The sequence below is a fragment of the Crocuta crocuta genome, unplaced genomic scaffold (genome assembly GCF_008692635.1).
Source record: "Crocuta crocuta isolate KB4526 unplaced genomic scaffold, BGI_CrCroc_1.0 scaffold124, whole genome shotgun sequence".
Taxonomy (NCBI): domain Eukaryota; kingdom Metazoa; phylum Chordata; class Mammalia; order Carnivora; family Hyaenidae; genus Crocuta; species Crocuta crocuta.
In genome coordinates, this window is record NW_027551573.1 from 8,517,124 (window position 1) to 8,536,951 (window position 19,828).

The 19,828-nt window shown below is 45.9% G+C and overlaps 1 protein-coding gene across 8 annotated transcripts in view; it reads left to right on the plus strand.

Annotated features, from left to right (window-relative positions):
• Nucleotides 1–19,828, plus strand: part of LOC144221019 (uncharacterized) — a 62,161-nt gene that overhangs the window by 35,192 nt on the left and 7,141 nt on the right. For 5 of the 8 annotated variants that reach the window (XM_077751396.1, XM_077751399.1, XM_077751398.1 and 2 more), the window contains exons 6-10: nt 59–258; nt 2,662–2,937; nt 4,107–4,301; nt 6,470–6,616; nt 9,596–9,913. In XM_077751396.1, coding sequence (XP_077607522.1) covers nt 59–258; nt 2,662–2,937; nt 4,107–4,301; nt 6,470–6,616; nt 9,596–9,651 — 874 coding nt within the window. In that variant the 3' untranslated portion in view covers nt 9,652–9,913. Of the gene's footprint in view, nt 1–58; nt 259–2,661; nt 2,938–4,106; nt 4,302–6,469; nt 6,629–9,595; nt 9,914–19,828 lie in introns of those variants that run through there. The other 3 variants (XM_077751402.1, XM_077751403.1, XM_077751401.1) reach the window with 3 other exon arrangements.

Genomic DNA, 19,828 nt, shown 5'->3' on the forward strand with positions numbered 1-19,828 from the left:
ATTGAAAATGTCCTCCCTCTTTCTTGTGTGTGTGGTGTCTTGTTTGTTTTTTTTTAAGGGACTACGCCACCGGCATAGGTCATCAATTGCAGGATCACGGCCTTATGGTGGAAATGATTCACCTCTCCTCAGAATCAAGTCTTCCTCGAGCCCTCCAGGAAGTTAAAGATGATGGGTCCCCGTTTTGCATTCTTGTCGAACAGTCTAATGTAAAACTTTCCTCTTGCACTGTAATTATACTTGATGAGTCTATCAAAAGTAAGTTTAGCCCAATCTAGAACTATCACTTAGAATAGATCCTGCTTTAAAAATGTAATGGTTTTTATCTGTATGCTTATGCTTTGAAGGTTCATGTTTGTCAGTAACTAACGTGGATCTCGCTGAGGAAAAGTGACTTAAATAGGTATCACAAACTAGTCTCCTGTGTCTCAGAGATGATTGAAACTTAAATCATCTTCATTGCTTCTTACTTAAGAATCCAGGATATCTTTTCCAAAATACTGTGTAACAAGTCAATTCTCTCTCCCTTTTAAAAAAATGTTTATTTATTCTGAGAGAGAGAGAGTATGTGTGTGCACAAGCCAGGGAGGGACAGAGAGAGAGGGAGAAAGAATCCCAAAGCAATGGGGCTCTATCCCAGGAACCGTGAGATCATGACCTGAGCTGAAATTAATAATCAGATGCTTAACCTACTGAGCCACCCAGGTGCCCCAGCAAGTCAGTTCTCTTACATAAAACTTGTGACCAGATCTCGCCACCATCTTTTCTTTGCTCAGTGGGAAGCTTAAAAGACATTATGTTCATCATCCTGTGCATTCTCTTAGACTGTTTTTCTGCTGACTTTCCCTTTTCTGTGATATCTCAAACATTTCATTATTCTTAGGCTCGTGAGAGTACACAAAAATAAACACTCTTTCTGCCTGAAACACATAGACATAGGTGTCTAGATGCACACACCCTAGACGACCCTCATTTTTCCCTCCTGATCAGAGCTGCTGCTTCTCGAGAGGCGTCTGCCTCGTGAAGGGCCCCTTGGCAGCTCCTTGGCAGTCAAACCCAGACAAGCCTAGGTTCTCCAGTCCTCTTGTCTGTCTGGAAGCTCTCGGTCCCGTTCTGTGCAGTCCACACTTACTAACTGAGCTCCTCATGTGTGCCCGGCACTGCCAGCCCTGCCCCTGCCATGTGCCCAGGGGAGCAGCAGCCGGGCACGCTTCTCCTAGGCCAATCCCAGCTTGCGTCACATTGCATTAGAGCCGACGGTTTAATACCTCACATGCAGCCGTTACTCAGAGGTGCGTGGAGCTGCTTCTGTGCCAAGACAAGCATTTAAAACAGACAGTGAGGAAGGCTCAGTCGGTTAAGCATCCGACTTCGACTCAGGTCCTGATTTCACAGTTCGCGAGTTCGAGCCCCGCGTTGGGCCCTGTGCTGACAGCTCAGAGCCAGGAGCCTGCTTCAGATTCTGTGTCTCCCTCTCTCTCTGACCCTCCCCCACTCGCACTCTGTCTCTCTCAAATAGAAGTAAACATTAAAAAAAAAAAAAAGACCGACAAGAAACTTTAGTACCTGAAGGCAAATATATATTCATATTTTGTCCTAAATGTAACCTTAATAAACACCACTTAAGATTTAGCCAAATATCGTGATCTCCATTGTAGCTTTGTAGTGCCCCTTGGGTCCTAAATTTGTTCAGAAGTCAGCAAGACAGGGTGGGGGCCTCCCATCTAAAATTAAACTTTAACGAAATCATATTCTCCATAGATAAACCTAGGAGAGATCAGAAGACACCTATGCATTGACTGTAGCCATGTAGTTACTTAAAAGCCATTCCTGGTGTCTAGAATTTATTTTACATGTGATGTATATGTGACCTGACCCGGAAAGGCTTTTAACATGATTTAAGACCCCGGGGGCCTCAGCCGGACTGCAGAGCCACATAGATGATTGTGGGTTCCTCCTCAGGCCATGGTAGCAGAGCCTAGAAGCTCTGCACCGCAGGTCTGTCTGTGTCTGTCTGTCTGCCTTTTATCAAAGTGTTACATATACAGAGTTAAAAGATAAACACTAAAAGAGTTTGTAATGAAAACCAGCAGCCCCATTTCACACTTGCTCTCCTCTCTAAATTAGGCTCTGTTCTCTGCTTCCACTTCTTTCTTCTGTGAATCACACTCCTTTCAAGTCATCCTCCCTGATCACTGGAACCAAATTAAACACCTTCGCTTCTAGGAATTTTTCACCCTTAAATGTTCCTAGTAGCCAGCACTGGTTGAAGTTGCATCCTTTTTTTTAGGCTAGATTTGCTTAGCGTTAAGAATTCCCATTGATACACATGGCCCGTTTCCTCACTCTCTACTTCTGTCTCTCCTTTTTTCTTTCTCATCAGTGTAGCATGAAGCTGTCCAGTTGTGAAAAGAGGGTTTGTATGAAAATGGTAAACCAAGCTGCACATGTTATAATTTTGAAATAAAATGTAATGTTTGATTTTGAAATCTGACAGGGCACCTGCTGCCGAGGGTCCCAATCCATTGGATCAGTAGGTGATCACATCTTCCTGAAAGCCAACACAGTTTAAACAACACGTAGTTGGATCAACTTATTTTCTGATTTAAAACAGAATCAGGGCAGCCATTTGTTGTAAAGCAGGCTCTTTCTTGTCCCCAGTACATCGTCATATGCCTCTGGAAGATGCCCTGGTGCTGGTGGCCAAAGAATACAGGAGATTTTTGTCCAAACGGGAGCAGCAGGAGCGTGCTGAAATTGCTCTGAGGGCCGGAGATCTCCTGGACGACTTCTTAGCTAGGGAGCGCCTCCCCAGCTACTCTGTCCCTTCGGGCATTCAGCACCTTGTCTTCCTGTTGACTGAGGGAAAGCATCTGCATGGGAATGAGTTGAACCTCCTCATTGACTACCTGAAGACCAGGAAGGGGCACCTGGAAGGTATTTGGCACTGTCCCTGTTCCTTCCCCATTTTAAACCGCAGAAAATCCTTTCCTGCAAATTGCTATGTGAAAATAACTTAAGAATTTTTTTATTTAATTGAGAGACTGTACCTCTGTAATATAAACGTGTGTGATAGGAACAGGTTCTACATAGGAACTATACTACGTTAATGTTTAACTTTTATAGGTTAACATGCTTTTTCTCAAGCCATATTTCCTTTTGCATCAGATGTTTAATATATAAATAGGATGACTTCTCTATGTAGGGTATACAGTGGGAAATAATTTCTGTTCTCTGTTGGCTTACTCTTATGACTCGAAGTTTCAGCTTATTAACTGAGACATTTGTAGATTATTAAGTGTGTAGATGAAGAAGCAGTTCCTAATCTTGAAGATTGTAAAGCTCATTTCATTTATGAGCCAAATTCCTTCAAATGGGAGACTTTTCAGTTTGTTGTTGTTGTTTTAATGTTTATTTTTGAGAGAGAGAGAGAGAGCACAAGTGAGGGAGGGGCAGGGAGAGAGGGAGACACAGAATCTGAAGCAGCCTCCAGGCTCTGAGCTGTCAGCACAGAGCCTGACGCAGGGCTTGAACTCACGAACCGCGAGATCATGACCTGAGGCGAAGTCAAACACCCAACCAACTGAGCCACCCAGGCGCCCTCAGTTTACTTGTTTTGAGTTAAGTATGAAAAGACTATAATAACCATGTGTCCCCTGTGGGAAAACAACAGCTGAAGTTCTAGGACCATGTTAAAGCTTTAAAGAAATCCTTCATCATCTTACAAAATGTACAATGTATTGTACTTTTGTACATTTTTTATTATACTTTCTCTGGGGTTGGGAGGCTCATAAACTTACAACACAATAGGTTCTAACCCCCCCCACTCCCCCGGGTACCTACGTAATTGATTAATGCATTGAAAGAAGCATAATTCACGTCTAATGTTCTGTTACTTTCAGATGTACAGCGTAGTGATTTGGTGTTTCTGTGTACGGTCTAATGACCACAGTGAGTCTAGTTAACTGCCTGTTTCTCTTTGATCGTAGAAACCTCTCAATGAGGAATAGTGAAGGTCTTCCTCAAATTCCCAGAGTTGTTGTTGTGTAGCTCGCCGGCCTCCTCAGCTGACTTCTGGTGACCATTTGTTTCCTTCATTTGTCCAGGCTTTGAGACGCCCGAGTCTTCAGCTGGCAATGACCATCCCTCGTTTCCAGGCAGGAGTACCCCAGTTGTGGGCAAGCCGCCTCCACTTCTTCCAACCCCTGGAAAGGGATCCTTCTCAGGCCCTCATCCCCCCTTGTCTGTCAAGTCCCCATTGTTAGGGGACAGACCAGGAGGGGCCCTCCTTCCTCTACCAGGTCAGTGTGTCCCTCTTGGAATGAGAGACATCGGTACTCTGCTGCCTCTCCACGCCTTGCCCCGAGAGAGCAGGACAGTGTGGAGCCATTGCAGGGTTCATCGTCATAGTCTGAGGGTTAAGATTCCAGAAGCTCAGGAGGGACACCTGGGACTTCAGCAGATGCCATTCCTCTTGAACGAGTTGCCGAGGTTTGAACACAGGGAGCTCTCCTGTCAGGGTCAGAGGCCACATTTAGAATGGCTTATGCGGAGTTCTCTTAAGAAGCACTCTGAATTCCATAGTGTTTTTGAGGCTCTTCTGAGCCCTTGGTGCTAAACAGTATCTGACATCTGCCTAAAATGAGGTTGTATTACTGGGGACTTCTTCCATTGTAAGTGACAGGGACCTAACTCAGTTAGCTTCAAACGAGGGACCTGACTGGCTTCCATAACTGCAAAGCCCTACAGTTGACTGACTTGTGGCTGGACTGGGACCTGCTGCTCAAACACGTTCATCAGACGTGAGTCTCTTCCCTCTGGGAGGAGGCTGGGCTGTGGGACTGACCACTTAGGGGTACAGACTTCCAGTCAAGCCCAGTGTCTGGCCCTGGGTCCTGGGGCCCCCGGTGTCTGAGCCTTTCCTGCTCCTTGAGGGTAAAGAGTTTTAACTCCTCTGCAAGCACCTAGGATGCAGCTCCCTCTGCTTAGTCACTGCTGCCTCTGTTTCTCGTGTTCATACGCTCGTGTCTCCTTTAGTGTTCTCCTTGCGTATTAGTGATGGCCGCGGGGAAGGAATGGATGAAAGCACGTTTTCAGTCTGCCATGTTAAAGACAAAGTTGGCAGAGAAGTCTTTGTGGTTAGGTGGCTTTTCTCTTGAGCTCGAATAAAACTTGCACCTGGGATGCATTTGGGCATAAGAGTCAAATATTGCTTTCGTCTTTATGTGAGCAGGGATTATTTTAGCCCCAAATCTTTCTTACAAGCACATTATTTCCACCTTGACTATTATTGTGGCTCAAAACAGAGGGATGTGCCCCCTTGCTCTGGTGGCTGTGCTTGTGTACATCCATTATGGGTGAAGTCAGTCTCTGTGAAGATCCACAGCCCTAGGAATGAGCATTTCTGGGCGCCCCTCCCTTTCTGACCTGGTGACCTTCGGGATGATTGAGTATAGTTTCAGGTGCTCTTCATTCCCTCTCAGCCTGGACTTTCTTACTGTCCTGTGTTTGTTCCTTCTTTCCTTCTGCTACACTCACCATGCTCCCCTGTGCCTTGGCCAGCCCCTGGTCCACTGCTGGGCATTCTTACCACCTGGCTCCTGTGACAAGTGAGTGAATTAAGAAGAAAAGGGCTCAGGAGGAGATTTTTTGCTCTGAATTGTTTCTCATCCTTGCCAAAAGTTTCAAAACAAAATTCTTTCAGACCCTCAGAAAGGGTTTGACATGACCGGCAGAAAAATGCCCTGTTCAGCAGGGTGAGGACTAGGCAAGGCAGACGAACTGCCTGGGAGAGAAGAGACAGGGTGCTAGGCCATGTGGTAGACCCCTGTGACTGTCCAGGGTGTTCTGGGCAGATGGATGTTCGATTCTCAGGAACGGGGGGCTTCCGGTACATCATGGATCTGCCTTGACGACCTGTCTCCGAACCTCACTGCTTCGGATGTTTGAGGAAGTATATTCCAAGTGTCAGAACAAAACACTTGGAACTAAACCCACTTGTGAAAAGGTGAGGGTGGAGGACCAGGATGTCAAGACACGCACAGACTAGACAAAGAGTTTCTGAACTTCTTAAAGGGCCAGATAGTAAATGGGTTACTTTTAGTGTTTGCAGACCAAGAAGTAAAAATTAAGGATATTGTGTACATACTTATATAACCACTTAAAATGTAACCATTTAAAAATGAGAAAACTATCTCAGCTCACAGTTTGTCCCAAAGCAGCCAGCAGGCTGGATTTGGCCCCCAGACTCTAGTTTGCTGACCCCTGGACAACCGCTGAGGCCCAGTCTGGGCCCCTCCTCCCAGAGAGGACTTGGTAGAGCTTGGAGGAGCTGAGGTGTGTGCGTGTGGCAGGTACTTCCGCCTCAGCCCCTTAACAGTGATTGAGGAAAAGTCCCTGTGGGGAGAGCAGCTGGAACCCGGTTCCCCATGTGTCTTCCTGTTTATGTTTTGGGTTTTGTTCTCTGCAGGGTTGGTCAGCCCCAAAGCTCTGTTTGGCCCTCCCCTGCTTCCAGCAGCCCGCTCCGGGAGACCTGGTCCTCAGGGACGCCCCCACCCCAAGCGTGGCAAGCGCCCGCTACTTGGGGAGAAGCCAGGCCTTCTAGCACCACCGCCAGGTGAGTAGCCAGGTGAGCTCGAGTGCCATTCTGGGCTCTTGCCGTCGGTGGGAACTTTCTGTGTCAGAGGAAACAGCTGCGTGGCCACACATGGCTATTGAAATGTGACGGTAAGACTGAGAAACTGAATTTTTCATTTTGTTTAATTTTAATTAACTTAAACGCCTGTAGTCACATAGTAATTATGTAGCAGTCACGTGTGGCTAGTGGCCACTGTAATGGGTAGAGTAGTTCTAGACTATGGGACATGTCAAGAGGCTACAGCAATAGGTAGGAATATGTGTTTTCATCTCGTAGAAATAGATTTCCTAGTCTTTGTCCCCCTCCCTCCTCATTTTTAAAGCTGTAGATGTACTTAACAAGGGAAATCCATCTTTAATACAAATGGATATTATCATCAGTTGCTGTAAAACAAAAGGTAACCCTAAAGAAGAGAACACGAGAGTGTCACTAAATTCCTGCTAGAAGCTAATGACTGTCTCAGTCTCTAAGCTTAAGACTTGTTCTCCCTGCGGTTAAGAAAGGAGATTACTAAGGGTCAGAGAGGTGTTAATGGGACACTGGCACTACTAGAAACTCTCCTTGACTGTGCCTATTCAGAAGGATTGCAAGAAGCTGGCAAAGGGAGTATCTTCTGATGAGGCTGAATGACATGTAATTGTGCGCCTGTGTGTCCTTGATGGCGTCGGAGGTGTGTGCTTTGTTTCTGCCTGGCTCGGGGAGATGCACAGCCTCCATGCTGCCTGGCACGGGGACAGGAACCTGAGCGGCCATGTTGAAGGTGCTGACTGACTGATACCCGGCCCAGAGGCTACACAGGAAGAGAGGCTTTTTCTCCGTCTTCCTTCCCGGTACAGGCCTGGCCCCCTCTTTTCTGATGCTGCCTTCCCTCCTGTATGGCTGGGAGAGAGGAGGCCAGAGGCCCCCACGCCGCCCCCAACCCCACTAAGGCCCAAAGGTGGTGGTAAGAGCTGACTTGCACTCTGGCTTCAGTGGAAGGCAGCCAGGAGGCATTTTGCTGACCCCATTTCTAGTCAGTCAGGCTCACCAAGCCTAAGTAAAGGCACTGCCCAGGGTTCCTCTTAGTTCACTCTTATGATATTTGAGTTCTCTCCTTAGATTTGGTGCTGAAGCTCCAGGTCATAGGAGAACAAGCCCTTGTCCCTTTGTGGTTTTCACTGAAGAGACATTTTTCTTTTCCTTTTTTTAAAGTTTATTTATTTTGAGAGAGAGACAGCATGAGCAGGGGAGGGGCAGAGAGAAGGTGAGACAGAATCCCAAGAAGGCTCCCTGCTGCCAATGGAGAGCCCGACACAGGGCTCAAACTCACAGACTGTGGGTATCATGACCTGAGCCAAGATCGACTCAGATGCTTAACCAGCTGAGCCACCCAGGCGCCCCGTGAGAAACATTTTTCTTGAAACTTACTGCCATTAAAATTTGCTTTTCTTTTCACGTTTATTTTTGAGAGAGACAGAGACAGACAGAGTGGAAACAGGGGAGGGGCAGAGAGAGAGGGAGACACAGAATCTAAAGCAGGCTCCAGGCTCTGAACTGTCATCACAGAGCCCAACAGAGGGTTCGAACTCACAAACCATGCGATCATGACCTGAGCTGAAGGCAGACACTCAAGCAACTGAGCCAATCAGGCGCTCCTGCCATTTTAAAGTTTTAATCCTCAGGGCACCTCTATTCAGTTGATAGAGCACGGGGCTCTTGAACTCCGGGTCCTGAGTTTCAGCCCCACGTTGGGAGTAGAGTATACTTATATAAGAGTAAAATTTCAGTCCTCTGTTTTAGTCATACCTGGTTCTGCAAGATAACCATTGCTGTGGTTGTGGTATAAAGGATGTAGGTTTATACAGTGGTGCCAAGACATGGAATAGACATAGGTCAGTGACTTCCACCCCCCGGGGACCCCAGACAATCTAATTCTGAAGTTCCTCATCTGACAGACCACATTTTAGGGGAAATTTCGAGAATTTTCCTTATCCCTAAGATGGCCCTGTTTGGCTTCTGAAGGCTGGCTCATCCCCACATTCCAGGACTAATAGTTGGAGAAAACATTTTTTTAATATATATATTTTTAGTGTTTTATTTATTTTTGAGACAGAGCAAGTAGGGCAGGGGCAGGGGGGGTGGGTACAGAGGATCTAAAGCAGGCTCCATGCTGACAGTAGAGAGCCTGATGCGGGGCTTGAACTCACAAACTGAAATTATGACCTGAGCCAAAGTCGGGCGCTTAACTGACTAAGCCACCCAGGTGGGGAGAAATCATTTTTAGAAAACAAAAGGNAAAAGGGAAAACATGAAGCATGCCTATACAAGGTATAACCACGATAGTTCCCGTGTATCGCATTCTCGTTATGTCCCGGGCATTGCGGTAGTTTTATTTAGCTTTCAAGCAACCTTGTGAGCTAATAGTAAGATTCTCTCTGTTTTCTACATGAGTCACCCAAGGCTCAGAGGGTGATGAGCCTGGCTGGAGTCACACACTGGTACCTGGTGGGGTGGAGCCTGCACACCAGCAGTGAAGCTCCATGCTCTGTGTTCTGACTGACACCAGGTGCCAGGATTAAATGAGATAATATGATTGAACAGCTTTTTTTTTTTTTTTTAATGTTTATTTTTAAGGCGGGAGGGTGGGGGGCAGAGAGGGAGGAAGACACAATATGAAGCAGGCTCCAGGCTCTGAGCTGTCAGCACAGAGCTCAACACAGGGCTCAAACTCATGAATTGCGAGATCATAACCTGAGCAGAAGTCGGACACTTAACTAACTGAGCCACCCAGGCGCTTCTAATGAACAGCTTTTAAAAGGCCCCAAGAACTGCACAGATGTCCATCTGCTGAGACTGCAGCTAGGTCAGTTCGATTCTTCTTGCAGAGGTGGGTGTGGCTGCAGGGCGTCAGTCACCTGGCTGCTCTACAGACCAGGAGGGGGACACATACCCATGCTGCGGTGTCCCTTCTCTTTACAGATCTTCAGTCAGTGCTGCTCAGGCAGGCCGCTCAGTCCACTTCTCTGCTGAAGTAAGGAAAGGCTCCCCGGGGCTGGGAGAACAAGGTGGCTGCGGCCCGGATGGTGGCCTCACCCTGCTGGGAGGCCGGGCCCCTGTCGGACCCGGGTACGAACGTGCTTCCCTTCTGTCCAACACGCAGTCCCGTGGAGACGCGTTTCATGTTTGGGGGTTCTTTGTGCCAAACTGGAGGTTTGTGGAAAATCATTGTTATAGATACTGGATCTGGAAGTTGTTCGATTATGTACGTATTAACATATAATAAAAACTTCTAGCTTTTACATACTGGTTGCCGCTTTTAAGGACTTGTTATTTTAGAATAACTTGAGATTTACAGAAGATTCCCAAAGATAATACAGGGAGTTCCCTTTATCCACCTTCCCCTAATGTTAACGTCTTTTATAACCACGGTACCTTCACGGGCAATTCGCGTTACTGCAATACTGTTCACTGCACTATAGACTTGTATTTTACCAGCTTTTCTGCTAATGTCATTTTTCTGTTTCAGAAACTATTTTGGTTATCACATTGCATTTAGACTCCTTTAACTTTATCATGTTCCAATTTTTTTATTATGAAACATTTAAATGTACATAAAACTTGAATGACGAGTACAATGAATACTCATATATTCTGTATCAACAGTTGTTAACATTCTGTCATTTCTTAAGATGTACATACGTCCGTGTAAATAAAATTTTTTTTCTCAACCATGAAAGTAACTTACAGTTCATGACACCCACCTTTAAATACTTAATTAAGCCTTGTAGCATGCATCTGCTAAGACTGGGACTAATCTCCTATATAATTATGATAATGTTTCATACCTTAAAAATTAATAATAATTCTATAATACCTAATATCTGGTTCCCTGATTTGAATTTTCCCATTTATCCCCCAGAAGCTTTTATGACTTTTCTTTTTTTTTTTTTTTTAAGATTTTATTTTTAAGTAATCCCTACACCCAGTGTGGAGCTGAAACTTACAGCCCCGAGGTCAAGAGTTGCACCCTTCACTAACTGAGCCAGCCAGGTGCCCCTTCTGTGGCCTTTTTTAAAAACCAGGATTTACTTAGTTTGTACATTGCATTTTTTTAATCTCCCCCCATTTTATTTACTTATTTTTTGAGTTTATTTTTTGATAGAGAGCACAGGTTGGGGAGGAGCAGAGAGAAAGGGGGACAGAGGATCCAGAACAGGCTCTGCACTGACAGACAACCCAATGCGGGGCTCGAACTCACAAACCGTGAGATCATGACCTGAGCTGAAGTCAGACTTCTAAGCTGAGCCACCCACATGTCCCTCTCTGTGCCTTTTTAAAAATTAAGTAAACTCTGTGCCCAGCATGGGGCTTGAACTCATGACTCCCAAGAGTCCCATGCTCTATTGACTGACCCAGCCAGGCGCCTGCGTTTGGGTTTTATTTTATTTTAGAGAGAGTGTAAGTGAGCTATGGGAGGTGGGCGGAGAGTCAGGGCACAGAGGTAGGGAATCTCAAGCAGGCTCCACCCTCAATGCAGAGCCTGATCCCAGGGCTTGATCACTGAGATCATGACCTGAGCAGAATCCAAGAGTTATGGGATGCTTAATCGACTGAGCCACCCAGGCACCCCCCACATTTGGTTTTTATGTGTGCTTGGTTTATTTTAATCTAGAACATCCCCCACCCCCGCCAGTGATACTGACTTTGAATCTAAACCACTTACGTTGTAGAATGTCCTACATTCTGGATTTGTCCGATTCTTTCTTCAGGGGCATCGCATAACTGTTCTTCTATTCCTTATATTTTCTGTATCCTAGAAGATTGGTCTAGAGGCTTGATTAGTTCAGGTCCTATATCTTGGCAAGGATATTTCACAGATGGGGCTAATTCCTGTTACATTGTATTGGAAGGCACTTAACAGTTGTCCTGGGAATGCTGCTATGCCTGGTCCCTTGAGGTGGGGTGGTGACTGCCTTGGAACAGGTAAGTTTTACCCTTGAGGCATGATGCTCTGGCGTCAAGTAAATACCCTGTTCCCCCAGCAACTTTAACCTAGTTATTTCAGTGTCCACTGGTGATTCTTGTCTGACTCAATTACTATATTCAACCCTCCCTTTTTTAAAAAAGTTTACATAACTGGTACAGCCCCTCTGGAAAACAGTGTGGAGGTTCCTAAGGAAACTAACAATAGAACTCCCCTATGACCCAGCAATAGCACTGCTAGGAATTTACCCAAGGGATACAGAAATGCTGAGGCATAGGAGCACATGTACCCCAATGTTCATAGNTGGGAGGCTCAGTTGGTTGAAAAAAATAATAATAAAAAAATAAAAAATAAATAAATAAAAATAAAAAAGTTTACATATTAATTTTGAGAGAAGGGGGGAGGGAGAACAAATGGGGGAGGGGCAGAGAGAGAGGGAGACAGGATTTGAGGCCAGCTCCATGCTGACAGCAGAGAGCCCGATGTGGGGCTCGAACTCACGAACCACGAGATCATGACCTGAACCAAAGTTGGATGCTTAACCGACTGAGCCACCCAGGCACCCCATCCCTTCTTTTAATTGAAGTATAACATCTTAAATGTTCAGTTTACTGAGTTGTAAAGAATTGTACAGACCCAGGTTCCAGCACCCAAAAGAAGGTATAGACATTTCTATCACTTCAGAATATTCCAGGCATTTCCCTGTCTCCCCCCAGCCCTTTCTGACTTCTACACCTTAGTTTTGTCTGTTTTTATAGTTGATGTAAATGGAATTATGTACATTTATTGTGATCATTTCACAGTATATACAAATAGTTTTGTTGTACACCTGAAACAATAATGTATGTCCATTATACCTCAACAACAATAAAGATTAAAAACTGCTTTTATAGATCTGCCAATAAACTCTTGTCAGTGGAAGTTTTATTGACTTCCCTTCTCCAGTATAGACGAGTCCAGTTTTGTTTTAATTTGTACATTCATTTCAATACTTCTGATTTAAAAATGTGACTTTGGGGGTGCCTAGCTGAGTCAGTCGGTGGAGTGTACAACTCTTTTTTTTTTTTTTTACAAATAGTTTATTGTCAAATTAGTTTCCACATAACACTCAGTGCTCATCCCCACAAGTGTCCTCCTCCATGCCCATCCCCCCTCCCCCCCACATCCATCAGTCCTCAGTTTTTGTCAGCATTCAAGAGTCTCTCATGGTTTGCCTCTCTCCCTTTCCCCCACCATTTCCGCCCTTCTTCTCCCCCTTGTTCCTCCGTCAAGTTCCTCCTAATCCTCCTATACGTGCAAACATATGATATTTGTCCTTCTCTGCCTGACTTATTTCGCTCAGCATAACACCCTCAAGGTCCATCCATGTTGCTACACATGGCCAGATTTCATTGTTTCTCATTGCCATGTAGTATTCCATGGTATAGATAAACCACATCTTCTTGATCCATTCATCTGTTGATGGACACTTAGGCTCTTTCCATGTTTTAGCTATTGTGGAGAGTGCTGCTATGAACATTGGGGTACATGTGCCCCTATGCATCAGCATTTCTGTATCCCTTGGGTAAATTCCTAGCAGTGCTATTGCTGGGTCATAGGGGAGTTCTATTGTTAGTTTCCTGAGGAACCTCCACACTGTTTTCCAGAGGGGCTGTACCAGTTTACATTCCCACCAACAATGTAGGAGGGTGCCCGTTTCTCCACATCCTCTCCAGCGTCTAGAGTTCTCTGATTTGCTCATTTTAGCCACTCTGACTGGCGTGAGGTGGTATCTCAGTGTGTTTTGATTTGTATTTCCCTGATGAGGAGGGATGCTGAGCATCGTTGGAGTGTACAACTCTTGATATCGTGGTTGTGAGTTCAAGCTCAGCTCCACATTGGGTGGAGAGATTACTAAAAAATAAAATTTTTTAAAATAAGTAAAAGTGTGACTTTACTTGGAGTGTTCTTTAAATTTTTTAAATGTTTTTATTTCTGAGAGAGAGAGAGTGAGCAGGGGAAGGTCAGAGAGTTATTTCTGAGAGAGAGAGAGAGTGAGCAGGGGAAGGTCAGAGAGAGAGGGAGACACAGAATCGGAAGCAGGCTCCAGGCTCTGAGCTAGCTGTCAGCACAGAGCTCAACGTGGAGCTTGAACCCGCGAACTGTGAGATCATGACCTGAGCCAAAGTCAGACGCTCAACTGACTGAGCCACCCAGGCGTCCCGCTTGGAGTGTTCTTTTAACTGGTTTACGTTACTGGTTTCCTCTTTAATAATGATTTAAGTAAAATTTTTAATGCATGTTTATTTTTAAAAAGTGGAATCCTGCAGTATATATTTTATGGAGACCAGCTTTTGCTTCATAGAATGCTCTAGAAGTTCACCCTTACCGTTGCATGAGCGCATAGATTGTTCCTTTTTGTTGTTGAGCGGAGAGGTCTGTATGGATATGCCACACACTCTCCGCTCCCCTGATGATAGACTTTTGGGTTGTTTCCAATTTGGGGCTAAGATTGCTTATTCAGGTCCTTTGGTAGACATATTTTCATTTCTCTTGGGTAAACACCTAGGAACAGAATTGTTTAGTAAGAATTGCCAGAGCGGCGCCACCACTTGGTGTAGCCGCCGGCAGTGTCTGCGAGCACTGGTCGCTACACGTTCCCCCTCACTTTTGGTCCCATCAGTCTTTGCACGAGCATGAAATGTCTGTCATTTTCAGTTTGCATTTCTCTGATTTCTTTTTCAGTGTTTCAGGAACGGGCTAGTGAGACAAAGGCTTTTTTGTCCGTGTTTCTGCACACTGCCTGTAGTAACAAAGTGCCACGAAATGGGGGGATTATAACAACAGAAATTGCCGCACAGTTCTGGAGGCTTGGAGTGTGACATCGAGGTGTCAGCCAGGCCTTGCTTCCTACTGAAACTCTTCCAGGAGAAGCCTCTCCTGATTCTTCTAGCTCCTGGCATTTGCCAGGGATCTTTGGTGCTCCTTGGCTTGTAGAAGCACCACTTCCATCGCTGCCTCTGTTGTCACGGGGCCATCATTCCTCATGTGCCTCTGTGCTGGTTGTACCCCGTGCATGGTTTTTTCTCCTTCCACAGCTTTAAAAAGAAACCTTTCCCCTTTATTTCAAGGCATCTCTTTAGATGCCATGAACTTGTAGGTGTTTTCCTGCACACTGGGAAGGCTCACCTCTGGCTGCGAGTTCTCTGGCGTGCTCTGTGGACATTTAGTGCCCCGCCCTGCTAAGTGGGTGACATGGGGCGAGGTGGAGGCCCTGGTCTGTGGCCTCGTACCAGGTGGCAGAGGGACAGGAGGTTGAGAAACTCATCCTATGCAGTCCTTGAGTCCTGTCCTGCAAATCTGCCCTCAGGTGATGCTGGTGTTGGTCACCGAGCCCTCTGCCTGCCTTCAAGAGACTTCCTTAGGTGCGTCTGAGCCCTCCCTCCCACATAAACATACATAAACTTTCTGGAGGCGATCAGAGTTGTTGGATGAGTCACTAGCGTCTACAGGGGGAAAGACTTTATTTTCTTATAGGGATATAAATAATTTAGTAGAACAAGATTAGAACAGTAACTTGTGTTAAGGTGTTGAGGACAGTTTGTGTATTTCTTAAAAGCACAGGTTTTTCTGATGTTGGCTTATTTTTTAAAAATTGGATTTTAAAAAATAGATGATACATACATACACACACACACATAAAATTCAAAAAAAAAAAAGTAAACAGTATAAAATGTTCTCCCGCTTCTGTTTCTTAACTTAGTAATGGTTTCTCAAAGGCGTCTGTATAGATATTTATCCATATGTAAACATACAATAGAGGCACACTCGAACGGGAACATCCCGTGGACACTGCTCTGCCTATAGATGCTTTCCAGTGCATCTTGAAAATGATTTTATTTTTTTGAATGTGATTTTAAAATCAAACACTGCTGCCTCTTTTTTAATGATTACAAGTCATTCTGGAGTATAGATTTTCCTTAATTCATCAGATCATACTGACGGACACTTGAGGTCATTTCTAATCTTTTGCTGCCTTAAGCAACAAGTTTCAGAGCCGCTTTCAAATATTCCTAATTATTACTCAATCGGAAATGACAAAAGTGATTTCTGCTATTAGACAGTAGTGCAAAGAAAACTCATGTTGTGGATTTTACAAACAGAAGTGTATCACTGGCTAAACATGTATGCTTATCTTCAGGCCATAGATTTAGCAGTCTAGGATAATATTTGGAGAGGAGGTCCAATGAGGTATACTTTATGGCATTACAGTGGGAAATTTGGGGTATGATGATAGACACTGATTTATCCCATATATATTTTGGATAAAAATGTTTACTAAGCTGAAACTTCTAATACTATTTCTTTTTTTTTTTTTTAATTTTTTTTAATGCTTTATTTTTGAGAGAGAGAGAGAGACAGCGTGAGCAGGGGAGGGTCAGAGAGAGAGGGAGACACAATCTGAAACAGGCTCCAGGCTATGTTAGCACAGAGCTTGACGCGGGGCCTGAACCCACGAACTGTGAGATCATGACCTGAGCCGAAGTCGGACGCTTAACCAACTGAGCCACCCAGGCACCCCTACTATTTCTTCTATAGTCTGCTAAATATATTTTTCTTTTCCACTTAAGTCTGTGATTTTTGTTTCAAATCCCTTGGGAGCAAAGCAGGTCTGTTTGAGCTGTTTGTGTGAGTGAAGACAAGAACCAAGCTGAAGTCTTTGTCCAGGTTTTTTTAATGTGTTTTTTTGTGTTGTGTGTATGTGTGTGTGTGTGTTTGGTTTTTTGATTGGTTTTTTTTTGTTGTTGTTGTTGTTTTTGAGAGAGAGACAGAATCCAAAGCAGGCTCCAGGCCAGAGCCCAGCACAGGGCTCAAGCTCACCAGCCATGAAATCATGACCGGAGCCAAAGTCAGATGCCCAACTGACTGAGCCACCAGGCTTAGATTTTTAAGGGCATTTTGACATGTGATTATATTAGTTCCTATTGTTATATAACAAATTACCACCAACGTAATGTCTTGAAACTACTCGCATTTCTTGTCTTGCTGTGACCATAGGGCAAGAGTCTGAGTACAGGTTAGCTGGGTCCTCAGTGTCACCAGACTGAAAAGCAGTGCGTTGGCAGAGATGGGTCTCTTCTGAGGCCCAGGGTCCTTCTCCAAGCTCCCTGGTTGTTGCAGAATGAATCCCCTTGTATGACTGAGGGCCCCATTTTCTTACTGGCTGTCAGCCAGAGACAGCCCACAGGCGCCCTTTCTCAGCACCGAGGGATTCTCAGGTCTTTGCCGTGTGGCCCCCTCCTCAGATAACATGGCGTTTTGCTTTCTTCTAGGCCCCCAAGAGAGCCTCTGAGTCTTCACCTTTTTTTATTTAAGGAGATAGAAGTTTATTGAATACTCTTCAAGGGAGCAGTGGGCAGGACAGCAATAGACAGATTGTCTCCCAGGGGACAGTGGCGGGGGATGGGTGTGCTGTACTTCCGGGGCGAAGGTGAGGAGGTATGGGAACATATGGAAGTTTCCTTTTTTGGTGCCTGTGCCTGGTTGTAAGTAGCCCATTCGTCAGCTCAGGTCGCCTAATGGGCCTGTTTGCATTCAGCCTGGTGGTCACCGTGGGCCCTTTTACCTTACTCAGGCTTCCATTGCTCAAGACTGTTGCCTAAAATTGGCCTCTGCATTCCCCCCTGACAGATGGACAATGACAACTCTTTGGCATTTGGGTGGAGGTCTTGTCTTCAGTAGCGGCTTCAGGCTAGATTGGTGGGGTGGGACACTATCCCTACCTAAACTTGTCAGCCCATCAGGGGTTCTGTATTAGATTAGCGTGCTGAGAGGCGATCTGAGTGAAACCCATTGGAGGCCCGGTGCACAGCATTTCTGGGAGGGGACCCTCCAATGGTATGGGCTGGAATCCTGTGGAACCATCATTTGTATATGGAATTGTTGGATTCACCCAGCTGCCTGGGAACGTATTTTGCCTGTAGATCAAGGTGGCCGGTGGACCCATGGGAACGGAGGAGAGGAGAGAAGCTGAAAGCGGCAAGGTGGCTGAGAGCCAGCCAGCGTCAGGAAAGGGTCCCAACCAAGTCTGTAAGGTGTGCGGATTGGCCTTGAATGAGCTGCAGATGGAGGAGGAGAGGGAAAAGGGGCCCATCACCCTCACAGGTGCGGACAGTCCAGCCTGTTCGCCCTCAGACCTTTAGACCATAAAGACCTTTAGGGCCATAAAGAGGAAGGAGAGGGAGGAAAGGATCAGTCCCTCCAAGGGCAAGAGGTCGTCAGTTCCCTCAGGGGTGCTAGAGTAGGACTCAGGGAAAGCCCTGAGAAATTGCCGGAGAACCCGGGGAGAGCCCCAGGGCCAGCAAGGGCGCCCGTACAGGGCCCACCAAATGTGGGGTGACAGATTGGGTGGAGGCTCGCAGCATAGGACGATGAAAGGATTCACCTGAGGCAGAACAGAGACGATAGTAGTTTATTGAATACACAAGGGATGGGCCACCTGGGTGGCTCAGTCGATTAAGCGTCCGACTTAAGCTCAGGTCATGATCTCGCAGTTTGTGAGTTCGAGCCCCGTGTTGGGCTCTGTGCTAACAGCTAGCTCAGAGCCTGGAGCCTGTTTCGGATTCTGTCTCCTCCTCTCTCTGCCCCTCCCATGTTCAGGCTCTGTCTCTCTCTGACTCTAAATAATAAACATAAAAAAAAATACACAAGGGAGGGGAAGGCAGGACAGCAAAGGAGAGACTGACGGCTTCACCTTTTTATTTTTTAAAGGAGAAAAGCAAATTAGTTTAATAACATGTATACCTGGGGCCTACCCACAAAAAGTGAGTGACTCCATTGCTTCACCTTTCAAAGTGCCTATCTGATTAGGTCAGGCCCATCCACCTAGGATAATCTCCCATTTGGTGGTCTCAGAGTGGTTTCCCATAATAATTAAGTTCTGAGTGCTGCAGCCATGGTGGGGCAGGCTAGAATTGTTACACTTTTTTCTGAAGACTTAGTCATTGGGCAATTATTGATCTTTACGTTTTTATGTGAGACAGTCCCTAAATTGCAGTGGACAGGTGAGCAGTTCTGCTGTCCCCACCTTGATTGCATCCATATTCAAAACCAGTGGTTTTTCAGAAGAGATCTCTTCTGTCTTCTCTGTTTCTTTCCTTCAACCACAAAACATCAAGTTATTTCATTACAGGCCAACTCTCTGGGTTGCTAATGGTTCTCGAAACTGTTGTCCAATGAATAGCAAGAGTCTTCCCACCACAATATCTGTAAGACAGGAGGAATCACTGTGCTGGCCTGTTTACCTTCACCGCCAACCGCATGAGCCCTCTGGGTTCCTTTTTTTTTTTTTAATGTTTATTTTGAGAGAGAGAGAGAGAACAGGGGAGGGGCAGAGGGAGAGGGAGAGAGAAAATCCCAAGCAGGCTCCGTGCTCAGTGCAGAACCTGACACGGGGCTCAATCCCATGAACCGTGAGGCCATGACCCAAGCGGAAGCTGAGTCTGCTGCTGGAAGCGCCCCCNGGGGCTGGTTTGCGGGAAGCCCTTTCTGTTAGCCTGTACAGACCACCTCTGAAGTTGTGCTTGGGGCTCAAATCCAACCAGCATTGCCAAAGGGAAACTGGAGCATGGGTATGATGTCCCAAAGGAAGGATGCTGGGCGGTGAGGTTCAGTTTCACATGAGACCGTGCAACTAGAAAAAGCTTCCCATTAGTAGACTAAAAGTGAGGGTGATTTCATAAGGGAAATAGTTATTATTCAGGATCTAGCCAGAGGAAAGTAATCAACCTTGTTTTTTATTAATATTTATTTATTCATTTTTGAGAGAGCACAAGCAAGGGAGGGACAGGGGGAGAGGAGGAGACACAGAATCTGAAGCAGGCTCCAGGCTCTAGCTGTCAGCACAGAGCCTGAAGTGGGGCTCGAACCCACAAACCGTGAGATCATGACCCGAGCCAAAGTCAGATGCACTAACCGACTGAGCCACCCAGGCGCCCCTTGATTTCTGCTTTTAGAGGAGGCACAGCTTCTCTGGGATTAGAAGCCTGTCCCTGGGGAGGGCAGTGACAAACAGGTGCACTGTGATTTCCTTGGCTCTGGGTGTCTGGTGGAACGCACTGATGCTCTGTGAGTGCTCAGAAGGACAGGGAGAGAGACTGCCCTCTGCAAGCAAGACTCGCTCCTTAGATTTCCAGCACAATCCATGGATAGTGTTTCCCTGTTTCCACGGATGGCATTTTCTTGCCCCA